The following is a 13,886-nucleotide window of genomic DNA, read 5'->3' as shown; positions in this document are numbered from 1 at the left end:
CTTTTTTTTTCTCTTCTTTCTGGTACATAGTTTGTTGATTCCAGGTTTTATTTTTGTTGAAATTGCAGTGAGCTTAGCTTGTTCCTTCACTGCTGTGGTCCTCTTCTTGGGCTAAACACCGACACCTCCTGCCTATTCTGCTTCAACCTGGAGGCCTCCTCCCGAGATATACCAAACGAGTTGGCCAACACGTCCACCGGTAACCCTCGCATGACCGAGACACGACCGGCAAGCTGGCTAATCTGGGCATTGGCGTTTGTCTTGAATGCTATCCACTCAAACCCTTGCCTGCCTGCTTTCTTCAGCACTGCATGATTCTGTGGAATGGTTATCACCTGACCTTCCTGGACCTGGTCATCGAATATCGCCTCTCCATTTTCCGAAACGATTTGGATCCTTCCATTGCCTCTGGTGATGTAAACTATGCTGTGGGCATTGATGTTCCAGTGAGGCGCATAGAGAGCATTCTGCAAAAATGATTAAACAAACCTCATTATCATGTGCTTCGCCTTCTATGGGGTCACTCAAATTCATCGTAAGTTAAATGTGTGCAAAGTACATTGTAAAGCACTCCTCTCTCAGCGCTGAGTTGGAGCCATTGGAGGATGGGAAGGTTGAAGCCGTTAACGGTGGTGATGCGACCACCTCGTGGGTTGAAAATATCAGCAAATGAAGAATCGGTCCTGTGTTTTAGTCTCATTGTGCAGAATGTTTCTTCTAAACCGTTTCGTGACTCTCTTTCTCCTCTGCTCCTTCTTGGCCTTCTTTCTTCTCTTTCTTCTTCGGATCTCTCTTCTTCTTCCTTCGCCTCCTCCTCCTCTTCGCTTCCTTGTTGCCTCTGTTCTTCCTCGGCTGTTTCTGGGGTTTGGATTTCATGCTCCACTCTTACAATGGCTCCCCTGTTGTCCCTTTCATTCTGAAGCTTCCTTGCTAGCCTCGTGTCAATCTCAAAAACTTCAGCCAGGAGATTCTTGTCAAAGCCACTCAGCAGATTGTTTCCGTCGCTCTCTCGGCGTTCCTCCTCCTCCTCCTCCTGCTCCTCTTCGTGCTGCCGTCTGTAGCTTTTGCTTTGCCATTGGCTTCGGTCTTGCCTTTGGCCTCCTCTTACCAGTCCTTCTTGTGGGTTACCAGCCAAGAAGAATTTCTATTCAACCCAAAAATCAAACAGAAGAGAACAGTTTTTATAATTAGTTAATGATTGATTCAGTTAAAATTAAATAGTAAACACCCTAGCATTGTCTCAATCCTCACCCTGAAGTTTACGTCGAGCTGGTTGTGACTGTTGGCAACATCAACAAGTGCGACCAAGACAAGCTGAGACTGTCCGTTGTTGTAAATCCAGTTAGATATACCAGCAGGCAAGGCAATAACATCACCTTCTTTGAACCGTCTGATCTTCTGGTGCTGATCAGGGGAGGATCTTTGTTGTCTATGTTCTTGTGACGGTGACTGGAATGTCTCGGCACAACCTGGGAAGACGGCGCCTTGAATACCCTCCCCTGTAAGCATAAATTAACAACAATGTCAGCAACATGAGCACAGTTGCAGAGAGAGAAGCAAAGTATAGGATAGGTATTAGACCTTGTACGATATACATAAGCATAGGAGCATTGGTAAATGAAGGCAATAGAAGCCCTCGGCGTTGGATTTTGTGGCGGAGGAAGGCAACACCAGCACACTGGAACTGTTGCTCGTTTTGGTCCCAGAACTCGGTCTCACCAGCCTCTGACCTGAACCGGTGCTTAGGCTGAAGAGCATTCAAGTTCTGGAGTTGGCATTCAGATTGCCGACTCAAGCGGCGTTGTTGCTGCTGTTGGTGGTTAGTGACCATATCTATATGAGCAAAGCAGCCATGGAAGAACACAAGAAAGCAAATGCTAAAAGAGAGTAAAGCCATTAGCGCAGTGAAATAGATAGTTGTTTCAGTGATGAATGGGGTTCAACTCCAACGTGGTATTTATAGTGGTAAAAAGTGGATTTGGGTTTGAGACGTGGCTAATCGTTTCATGTAACCGAGTTTGGTGTTTTTTGCATGTAATTTTGTCTTTACCGCAACAGTTTATTATTATTATTTTTTTGCTAATGCTACGTGGTGTTCATGGGACCCCTATGAACTCAACAAATTTCAATGTTGTGTATCTGGACGTGATTTCGGAACCTGGAGAAGAAAATATGTAAATCTATTCAATTTTACCTCAAACCAACTAGTGTTTTAATGCAGTGATAAAACCAACAAGTACTTTAATGCAGTGATAATACATATTATTTTGATTTATATGATATATTAATATAAAAAATTATCTTTTAAAATAGACTCAAGTATGTTAGGCCTTTGCACGAACTAAACGACCTCGGTTATAAGCGAATTGTTGTTATTCCTTGAGGTATTGAGTTGGAGCATCAAGAACACTGAGGAATTATATTTGAACATATATTACCTTGCACCTATTAGCGTATGTGATTAGTTGGATTGCCAACTAGATTAGTTGAGCTTACCTGGCTTTGGTTGAGTTAGTTACAAGGCCTTGGAGTTGGATTTAAATAATTTTTATTGAACTTTAGTTGAGTGTTATCTTTGAACATATAATATCTCTACAGCTTTTTCAACCAGGTTGGTATTTGTCAAGCCGTAGAATTAATTTGTTTTTCTTACTGGGGATATAAAAGATTTGATTTATTTAAATCTGAAACACCCCATGTTCTTTCAATAATCTAAGATGCATAAAATGTAATATATATTTAAAGGCTCTCAACTATTTAACATTGAAACTCGTACTTTTACATAAGTGATGTTTAAATTTAAAACCTCAAAAGATAATAATAAACCTGGTAAGTTTGGTAAGAAGGGTTCAAATTGAGATTTATTATTCGTCTCTATACTTTTGTGATGATGGCTTTATCGAGGTAGTATAATTTTTAATTCGAATTATATTGGAGGTGAGTTTGTGTCGGAAAAGGGTAGCATAATGGAGACTAAAGCTTATTGAGCTGTCGAAATGTCTTTAAAATTAAGAGAGTTAATTCTCTTCGAAAGGTCCGTTTTTGATTGAATATTAAATTTGTGATTTGAGAGAGTCAACATCAATCTTTATTAGAGATTTAGGGTAGGATTGAATCACTTCAAATTTCATTGTTTCAATAGAAGTAAAATAACAAATTACAGTCTCCTTACCAACAAAATAGATTCGGAGTCGATCAAGTGTAAAAAAGAATTAACACTCACAATACTTTTTTAATATCTGATCGTTTACGTTATTGTCTTAAAAATTAAATATATATAATTAATAGTCTCTAGAAGTAACTAAATAAATTTTACTTATTAACAGTAAACATAAAGAAAACAAAAATATAATAAAAAAATAAGATAACATGAAGTATAAACGAGATAAGGATGAAAAAAACATAAATACCAAAATACAAGGTTATAAAACTAATGTGCAGGGATTAACATGCAGTAACACAAAGTCAGCATACCAAATGACGTGGCGAAGGGTTGGGGTGAGTGTTTTGGTTTACATGCATGTGGAAATGTCTTGACGTGTGCTTGCATGGTTGATGATGGCCTCAATGGTTTACACATAATTTCATTCTCTCCGCAACGTGGTATTCATCGACTACCACCTCAACAGAATTCGAGAATTGTTTTTATTTTCTTTCATTGGTTGTATTTAATTTCTGGTAGAATTCTTTTTTCTGTCGTATGAACTTATCAAATGTTACGATTGGAATAAGATAAATTAAACATTGTATTTTACGAAGCCCAAATTTGAAGGGCATCACACTGTCTTACAAATAGGATTGCAGGAGTAGTACGAGCAGGCCCGTCCCTAGCACAGGCGAAAGGGGCACTCCACCAGGCTCAGGGACAAAAATTATAAATTTATATATATTTAAAAATAATAAATTATTTATTTAGTAATTCACTCACTATTTTATTTTTGTTTTGGTCATTTAATTTTTTCTAAAATCATAATTAACATTACGTTTTTTTTGTTATTTACCGTTAAAAAACTAACAGTGATGCTAAAGTGATATTTTTAAATTATTTTTTTTTCATTTTCACTTAATTATTCTTTAATTCATTCTTTTGTAATATTTGTTATTAAGGACCTAATTTTTATATTCACCCCATACCACTAAAATCTTAGAAACAAACTTGAGTACGAGGTACACAAATAGGATTTTGATTGAGCATCTTGTATGCCTTCTTAGCTGGTCCCCTTATATCCGCTGTTTTAGCAAGAAATAGAGCCATGAAAATTCATGTATGCAGTGGAGAAAAAATATATTGAATTTAGTTTTAAAATATTAATTTTATTTTTATTTTAAGTCTTGTATTAACTATATTTTTTTATGTATATGTAAAGTGTATTCAATTATAATTCAATAGTCAGATTTTCTTCAATGGCTTAGGTGCTTTTTTATTTCCTAATATACCTAGGTTTAAGTCCTTTCATTATCAATTTTATTTTCATTTTTTCTGGCATTATTTATAATATAAAACAAATAACATGAATTATAACCCTAAAGTCAAATATGGACTTTGGCTCAGTGGCAAAAGCACGCCCCAACCATTCTTGGAGAACTGGGTTTGATTTTCACCAGCGCGTCATCGTCTACGTAACATTTTTTATTACAGGTCCTAAACATTTCGCAATATAATTTTTTTTTTCCAATCGAAATAGTATAAACTTATATACATTTATAGGTTAAACATGAAAACATTTTAAATTAAAATCATCTTAAACTAAAGGGTAAAGTATACAAATAATCCCATAACTATAGGATATTATTTTGTCGAGTCCTCCGATTATTAAAAATTACAAAAAAGTCCCCTGACTATAGAGAATTGCTTTGTTTAGTACCCAACTATTAAAAGTTACAAAATGGTCGCTCAACTATTCATTATGTTTCAAACTCATCATTTTTCGTTAAAAAATTAAGGAAGTCTGAGCTGAACGTTATGATAAAATATGTTCTCATAATCTCAAACGACTATAATATCTAAGTCAATATATTAACGTCCAGCTTAGACAACCGTTAAATTTTTAATTTAAAAGGACGAGTTTTGAACTTAAACAATAGTCGAGTGATCATTTGTAACGTTTAATAGTCAATAAACTTAACAAAAGTACAAAACAACTCCTTATAACTAAAAGACTATTTTATAACTTTTAATTATTAAATGATTCAATAAAATAATATCCTATAATCGAATGACTTTACGCTAAATTAAACTACTGTACAACAAAACTAGTATTTAATGTTTATACTTTTATTTTGAATAACTGGAATTTGTGGATGACGCCACCAATCGTATCTGCCTGCCTGACCCGAGTGCCTCTTTTGTTGACTTGGACCGCTTTCGAAATCATATATTAGTCTACAAATGTGAACTTGAATTCCCATCATAGATAGTCAACAAATCATCACCCAGTTGGATCTATAGCACGCTAGTACACCCGTGAAATGTTGGAATACAAATTATGTACAACCCAAGTTTTTTATCAATCAATATATCTGTCTGTATATTAAAATTAAGTTATCTATACTTACACTAATTAAATTCTGAATAAATTTATTCAAAAAATATTTTATTTTAGATTTTTATAATTTATTTTATTTTTCATCAATATATAGATGTAGGGATGCTTAATGAGTTGAGCCTCGTGAATTATTCAAATTCAACTCAAGTTGACTCGATTCGAATTCGAGTTCGACTCAAGATCTTAACAAGTTAATTCGAATAAATTTCAACTCGACTTGATAAGACCGTGAGTAATTCGATAATTTATTTTATAATTTTTTATTAATTACCTTAAAAATTATTTCATTAAAAAAAGTATAGTTAATAATTATTAATATGTTCGAATTCGAGTTCTACTCAAGTCCTTAACGAGTTGATTCGAATAAATTTCAACTCGACTCGATAAGATCGTGAGCGATTGGTTAATTTATTTTATAATTTTTTTATTAATTACCTTTAAAATTATTTCATTAAAAAAAGTCTAGTTAATAATTATTAATATGCTAGTAAATAATAAGAAGTATGATAAATTATTAATTATTAATATTTTATTAATATTCTAACAAATAATAAGAAATATATTAAATTATTAATTTATTAGATTTTACATATAGTTAAAAATAAGGTAAAAATTATAGTGAGCTTAACGAACAATGCGTTTACTTTAACGAGTACGAGTCAAGCAAAAATTTTTCAAGTTTAATGAGCAATGAGTCGAGTCGATCAATAAATTTTTTAACGAGCACGAGTTAAACATTATTCAACTCACGTCGAATCGATGTGTCATGGAGTAATTATATGATACCTCTAACCTCACTTCTTAAAAAACAAATTAATAAATGAATATAAAAAATGATTTATTATCAAATATAATTTTGAGCATATCATTTTATTAAATACAAATAATATATAAATTAGTGTTTTCAGGTAGAGTAGAACTTTTCAATACAGAAGTTATATAACTTATAATTCTCATTTTAGATTAGTCCTTAAATTTTTGAAGATTTAATTTGAGACTCAAACTATGACTCTCATTCTAAACTAGTCCTTAAACTTTTGAACATTCTAATTTTATCCCTAAACTATGACCCTCTTTTTAAATTGGTCCCCAAACTTTTGAATATTTCAGTTTCATCCCCTCATCCAAATATGTAATTAGTTTCAACCATAGTTTAACCTAGAATTAGTTTTTCTTAAAGTATATCATAATATAACTTTGCCTAACGATTTTACTAGCAAGGGATGTGATTAGTATATGCGTATAGTTTGGAATGAAATTGGAATTTTTAAAAAGTTTGGGGGTCAATTTAAAATGAAGGTCATAGTTTGGGGATGAAATTGAAATGTTTATTATAGGGGATTGGAAGAATAAATTGTAATTTGGTAAAAGTTGTTAAGAACCTTTTTTTACATTTCATGAGAATTTGAGGATTAATATGCAAAAGTTAGATAGTTAGTGTGCTAAGTTGAAAATTTATAATTAAATGGTGAAATATTGAAATTGGATTAATATGAGAAGTTGTATAAGTTAGAAGTTCAATTCTTAAGTTTTGGGAATGTTGGTGATAAAATGGTAATTATTTAAAGTTAATGTATTAGATTGGAATTAATGTGAGAGTGATTAAATATGAGGAATGATATGGATTTAATATGAATGTGATGATTTTTCTATGAATATTAATATATGAAAAAATAATATAAGATTTGAATAAAGTCTAATGTATAAAGAGTCTTAGGCACATGAGGTGGAGTGATTATATGATACATGTTTATATTGTACATATATATCTACTTGGCACTTTTGAGTGCATATAATGCACACACTCGACGAGACTCATGTACCTAATATTCTCAATCAAAATACATTGGGCTATAAAATGAAACTAAAAGATACAATATCGTAAAAGAGATGGTACAATAAAGGAATGGTACAGGAAAAGATACGGTATAGAGAAAGGGAACAGTAGTAGAAGAAAAGACAATACAAGTTTAATTATTGTATCACAATAAAGTTTTTTATGTAAAAGAAAAATTGATTTAACATTAAATGATTTATAGATGAAAAAATAAATTATACGATATTTTGTACTAAAATGTACATGTTAAATAATATTGTTATGTGATTTGAAACATATAAATTAAATGGATTGAATCTGAAAGTGTATATATGTGTGAAAAAATAATGTATGTGCCTAATATGGAAGTATGATAATAATTGTTATCAGTGGATGGTTGTGTGACGGTAGACAATAACCATTAAGTAGATGTTTCAATAAATTTAATTATAAATATTACATATGTTATATATATACATGATGATATAAAAGTATATGATAAGAGTTGTGCTAAAATCGTTGAGTAATATAATATGAGAAATCGTAATAAAGAAAGAAGAAAATATGGTAAGTGGTTAGGTGGTTATGAATGAGCAGTAATAAATTATATTATAAGGATTAATGGGATTATTATTTTGAGTAGGTAGTGTTAATTGTGATACGAAATAGTGTAGATCTGCCTAATCACCACAGGAAATTGAATGCAAATTGGATAAATAATTCATTATGAATTTATGTAATTAAATAATTTAATAATAATTGTTAAGTTTGGAAGTTTTGAAAAAAGCAAAATTTTCACCAGTTTCAAGTAGGAAATGTTATATAAAAACAACGTGATATCCTTAAATTGTGTTTGGGTTCGAACAGGTTAAAGGTGTTACATAACCTTGTTTACTTATACTTGTATATGAAATAAAGCATGAACCGACTCGATATCTAATTTATTGTTTGCTGATCATTGATATTGATCGTTAACTATTTATTGTTGACTTTGACATTGATCATTTACTTTCGCCCATTGAACCTAAAATTTAGCTTAAATTGTTAGATTTTTATTCGTATTCTTCTGTTACTAACTCATATAATAATTTTTTACTTTTGAAAGGATCTGAATGATTTGGACATAAACAACTATCAATCGAATAAGGCCACGTTTCGTGATTAATTAAATTGTATTACAGAAATAGGTGTCTGTGCCTCACTAGGGTGATGAACCATTTTGTGTAATATTTCCTGAATTCTGCGAATATTACCATTTTGTGCAATTTGTTATACTACATTTGTTTTAGTGATACGAGGCTCTATTTCTATGGTGAATTCGTGTAATACTACATGTTTTTATGGTACTTTTGTATGCTACTGCATGTGTTCTTCAAGTATTTGTTGATCGAATCATGATGCTTTGATGAATGAGATGTGCTTAGAGTGCTTGTATATGGTTAGAAGGTCATTTAGCATATTTAGAACCATATACGTATGTTAATAATCTCTAGAATAAATAGTTAAAAATTATCGGTTAACACCTCTTCTTTTTCCTATCCTGTGACTTGTCAGTTCAATACCTATTAGTACTAAAATTCTCATCTCCTCCTTCGCGTAGAAATTGTTCCAAAAAAGAAAAAGAAAAAGAAAGCATATATACATGAACATGATGTGATGCCTATAAAGCCTAGAAATAACTCATAACAGAGGCTGAATGTAAGATCTTAAAATTTGTTTTCTAAAATTCTATTCAATTTTTAAAGGAAAGTTATAGTTATAATTACAATTAATATATCTAGATAACTATTTTCCAATTAACGATTATGATACATCATTTATCTAGGGAGCCCACGCATGATATAGTCCGAACGTAATCTATTGAGATTTTCATGGGATTCTTATTATTATTAAACTAAGAACTCATAAAAAGATCATTGAAGTTATCTTAAACATTTCAGTTGTCAAATATGTCATTTTCTTTTAATGTAAAAGTATCTTTCATGTGAAATTATTTTCTTAATTTTCTCAAATCTAAAACTTTTATGTTTCATAGAACTGAACTACGTACCCAGTCAATATATTCTCACTATTCAAACCACGTGTGTTTTAAAAAAACGGTTTGTCGTTTTTGCTGTTTAAAATGGTTTCATTTTGACCAATTTGATTCATAAATTAATTAACCAGCAGTTCATGTGCATAGTAATGCTATATTATTATTATTATTATTATTAGGGTAACAACGCATTTAGTATCTTAACTATCTCTTTTATTTCATTTTGGTCGTCAATTTTTTTTTTAAAATCATACATAATATTATGTTTTGTTTTTATTTTGGCCACATACCATTAAAAAATTAATAATGATGTTGATGTGACACTATAAAGCAATGTTACATCAACATTGAAAAAATAAATAAAATAACATCATCAGTTCTTTTAATTTTTTAACGGTATGTGACCAAAATGAAACTAAAACATAATGTTATGTATTATTTTAAAATAAAAAAATAATTTGGTGACCAAAACAAAAAAAATTGACAATTGGGATACTTAACGTGTAGTATTGAATGTCATTTTCAAAGCTCCACTCTAACTTTGGCTGCTTCATTTTCCTTTTTTTTTAAAAAAGAATACGTCATATCCTCATGTTTGCCTAATCTTTATTTAATTAAGAAATAACCATGTTTAATTGGATAAATACCTGAAAAATTTGTCTGATTAATGCACTTGTGCTCTTCCATTACACGACAAATTGAGAAATCTATCAAGCAATTGTTCAAACTTTTACTAATATAATAATACACACACTTTTTGGAATTTTGCTGTGTGAGAGAGAAAATACATCATGTCAAAGAAATGCTTTTTCCTGGAAATTGCCCAGCTCTAGTTGTTTGAATATTGATGCTCCCAAAGTCTTACCTTTCCAATCAATTCCTGCATATAAACATCCCACCCAGAGTGGCCGAAGAAATCTGAAGTTGCAGGGATTGATCTTCAAACTATACAGATTGTAAAATCTTTTTTGTTCATTGAACTAACAAAAAAGATGGTGAGAGCTCCTTGCTGTGACAAGATGGGGTTGAAAAAGGGTCCATGGACTCCTGAAGAAGACCAGATTTTGATCTCATATATCCAAAAGCATGGCCATGATAATTGGCGAGCCTTACCAAAGCAAGCTGGTAAATATTTCTATGGTTCATCAACTGGTTTTCCTGGGAAAATTTTTCTTTTTTGAAAAGATAAAACACATTCTTCATGGTTTATCTGATAATTTTTTGTTGTTGTTGGACTTGTATTATAGGTCTTTTAAGATGCGGGAAGAGTTGCAGATTACGTTGGATAAACTATTTAAGACCTGATATTAAGAGGGGAAACTTCACTTTGGAAGAAGAGGAAACCATCATCCGACTGCATCAAATGTTAGGGAATAGGTATGTACTAAAAAATGACCATTATTATTTTCTAGGGTCTAATTTTCCCTAATCCCTCTGATTTTAAAGCTTTTGAAATTTAGTCCTTTTTCTTCTAATTACATTAACTCAATCCCTCAGATTAAACAGAAAATCATTTAAATTGCTATCACTTGGACTTTAAATTTCAAATCAGACAAATAAAGGGGTCAAATTCTTAGAATTATTTTTTACAAGTTTAAAGATAGGGAATGGGGAAGAAATAAACCTTACTTATGTCTGGATGTATGATTATTTTATGGGAAAATATTCGATTCACTTACTAAATTAATTTTATGTATCATTAATGAATTAGATGATGACACATTATTAAGAATAAATTTGAAAAAAAAAATATTTTTAAAAGTTTATGATGATGTATCATCATTTAATTTATTAATTGTGCAGAAACTTATATACCCATGAATATTAATCTATAGTTTATTTGTATTTTAAAATTTTGGGAGAAATACAATGGTGCAAGTCCTTGTTGTAGCTTTTTTTCCTTTTGGTCTATTTTGAGGGACAAGTTGTTTTCTTCACATTCTGTGGGCTGGTTTTGAGTGCTAAATATACTGCAAGTGGGTGAAACATCCCTTTCTTTATTAATTGTTTGTATATATTATTAAAGTACACAAATGATAGTCAACTATAAAATGTTATTTTATTAAGAGTTCGGCTATTAAAAGTTATAAAATAATCTTCTAACAATAAGATATTGTTTTGTTAAGTCTCTTAATTATTGAAAGTTACTAAATGATCATCGATTATTCATATGCTTTAAATTCATCATTTTTCTTTAAAAAATTGACGATCGTCTTAGCTGGACATCAACAGGTTAACGTCTAAAAATATAACTCAAACAATTCTAAGATCATATTTTATCATATCTCGGTCAACAAACTAACATCTAGTTCAGACGACCATTAATTTTTAAGAGAAAACAACGATATTGGACATATGAATAGTTAAGTGATTATTTTGTAACTTTTAATAGTTGAAGAATTCAACAAAATAATATTCTATAATCACATGATCATTTTGTAAGTTTTAATAGTCGATACTCAACAATTGGACCATTTGTAGACTTTGACCTATATTATTCAATGGTATTTTATATACATAACATTCAATGTGTTGATAAAATAATATAAAAATGAATTATATAATTTTGGTTTTCCAAACTTTCAGGTGGTCAGCCATAGCAGCGAAATTATCAGGAAGGACAGACAATGATATAAAAAATGTATGGCACACTCACTTGAAGAGGAGACTAAAGCAATACCAGACCAAACCAGACAACATCAAAAAGAACCCCAAGATCAAACCCAAGATCCAATCAGAGCCGTCAATCGTATGCCAATCGAGTGATGAAATCCCATCATCATCAAGTGAAGCTTCCTCCATTACAGACACCAGTGATCATAGGGAATTTGACAACATCAAGGCTGCAAACATGGTGGATTCATCGGAATGTTTCCCGGATATCGACGAAAGTTTCTGGTCGGATAGTTTGAGCATTCCGCCGTTAAACTTCGAAGCGGTCTCCGACGAATACCAGCCTCAAATTCCTTCGTTTCCGATCGATCATATCGTGGATGCTCGTCAAAGTCTTGATGATGATTCAATGGAGTTTTGGTACGACGTGTTCATTAATGCTGGAGGTGATGGAGATTTCATTGTCCAATTCTAAAGAAAAAATCACTTCATTGACTAGCCAAGTCAAAAAGCAAAGTCTTTTGAGGAAGATTATTCTTTCATTTCATTCAAAGTGGGAAGACTTTTGGTGGTAGAGGACCAGACATGAAAATAAGAGGAGGAAAGTGAAAAGATTGACTTGGAAAGAGTTAGTGTATAGGGATGTATTGAATGATTGTAATACATAATTTTGTTTTACAATGGAGGTTTAATATTTATGTAATTATTTTTAAAAGTTCTTTTGTAGTTTGATATGGATGATAATGGGGAGGGACGAGTTAGTTGTTTGTCCCAATTCCGACCTGATAAACTCTTAACTCAAATCTGATCTTGATCCGACTCTATATATGTATTTTTTTTTAATGAAAAGAACTAATAACTTAAGTAAACTACATAGACAGCACCTCACGTCCCTCAGCCTCAATTCCTTCACGCAGTTCTGCTGGTGGCTGTTTGAATCCTTGCCACCCAAATGGTAGCCTCCATGCTAGCCTAGTTATATCATCTGCCAATGTATTACCCTCACGAGGTATGTACTGGAACTTAATTCTCCATTCCCTTTCGTAGAGCTTCCTAATGTGTGGACCCAGATGAGATGAGATGAGCCGTGCATCGACGGTCCCTGTAAGCAAATAGCCAATGAATCCTTGCTGTCCATCTCAACAATCACGCTTCTTACACCCAAACCCCAAACCATTTGCAGCCCTTCAAACACTCCCCAAAGTTCCGCATCAAGAATCGAGCAGCATACTAGTGCATTTATTTTAAAGCAGTCTTTTTACTTGATTATTTCCAAGCTTTCTAACATACTAATGCATTTATTATAAAACATTCTTTTTACTAACAGATTTTTGTTGAAAAAACTGGAAAAAGGATTGGTGAAGTTATCAAATCTATTTTAGTTGAATCTGATGGAGGAGCGAAGGGGGTGGCAATGGTTACAGAAGCAACTTGCACTTTGACATATTAAACTTTGACTGCATCGAGCATATAGTCCTCGGCTATTTGCTTATAAACCCATAACCAAAAGCAGGTTATCCATGAATTAGATATAAAATTTAAGTTTCTTATAGCGATATAACAACAAAATATTATCCGTGACTAAAGTTAGCACCAAACATCATTACGCAATAGTCTCCGGCAACCAGGCAATGGAATCGCCAACTTTCCAGTACAAAGTAAATGCCAAATAATTTCGCCAAATTTCCAGCAGAATAGTCTGCAGTTATCATATGAACAATTAAGTCAGGTAGTTGAAATTAACAACAAAGAAAGGTGGGGATGGCGGCTCAACGGAAGAGGAATAATCACTCTATTTGTAAGCAATCTGCCACCATATCTTCATTAATTGGAGTGGTTTTCGACAAGCTTTTGGCAGACAAGGTGACATTGTGGA

At 32.0% G+C, this 13,886-nt stretch overlaps 2 protein-coding genes across 2 annotated transcripts; one reads left to right on the top strand and one right to left on the bottom strand.

The window, feature by feature from the left end:
• Window positions 1-86: 86 nt before the first annotated feature.
• LOC120189582 (legumin B-like) lies at window positions 87-1,897 on the bottom strand. Its single transcript, XM_039192826.1, has 4 exons — window positions 1,582-1,897; window positions 1,252-1,499; window positions 560-1,144; window positions 87-467 (listed from the first exon to the last, which is right to left on the bottom strand). The coding sequence occupies exons 1-4, from the start codon at window positions 1,895-1,897 to the stop codon at window positions 87-89; spliced, it is 1,530 nt and encodes a 509-aa protein (XP_039048757.1).
• Window positions 1,898-10,295: 8,398 nt separating this feature from the next.
• On the top strand, window positions 10,296-12,638 carry LOC120189514 (transcription factor MYB15-like). Its single transcript, XM_039192785.1, has 3 exons — window positions 10,296-10,522; window positions 10,645-10,774; window positions 11,984-12,638. Exons 1-3 carry the CDS (start codon window positions 10,390-10,392, stop codon window positions 12,483-12,485), a joined length of 765 nt encoding a protein of 254 aa, XP_039048716.1. The 5' UTR covers window positions 10,296-10,389; the 3' UTR covers window positions 12,486-12,638.
• Window positions 12,639-13,886: the final 1,248 nt, after the last annotated feature.

Source organism: Hibiscus syriacus, unplaced genomic scaffold (genome assembly GCF_006381635.1).
Source record: "Hibiscus syriacus cultivar Baekdansim isolate YM2019G1 unplaced genomic scaffold, ASM638163v2 tig00116958_pilon, whole genome shotgun sequence".
NCBI lineage: Eukaryota > Viridiplantae > Streptophyta > Magnoliopsida > Malvales > Malvaceae > Hibiscus > Hibiscus syriacus.
The sequence above is the reverse complement of the archived record's forward strand: the minus strand, read 5'-3'. Positions and strand labels throughout refer to the sequence as shown.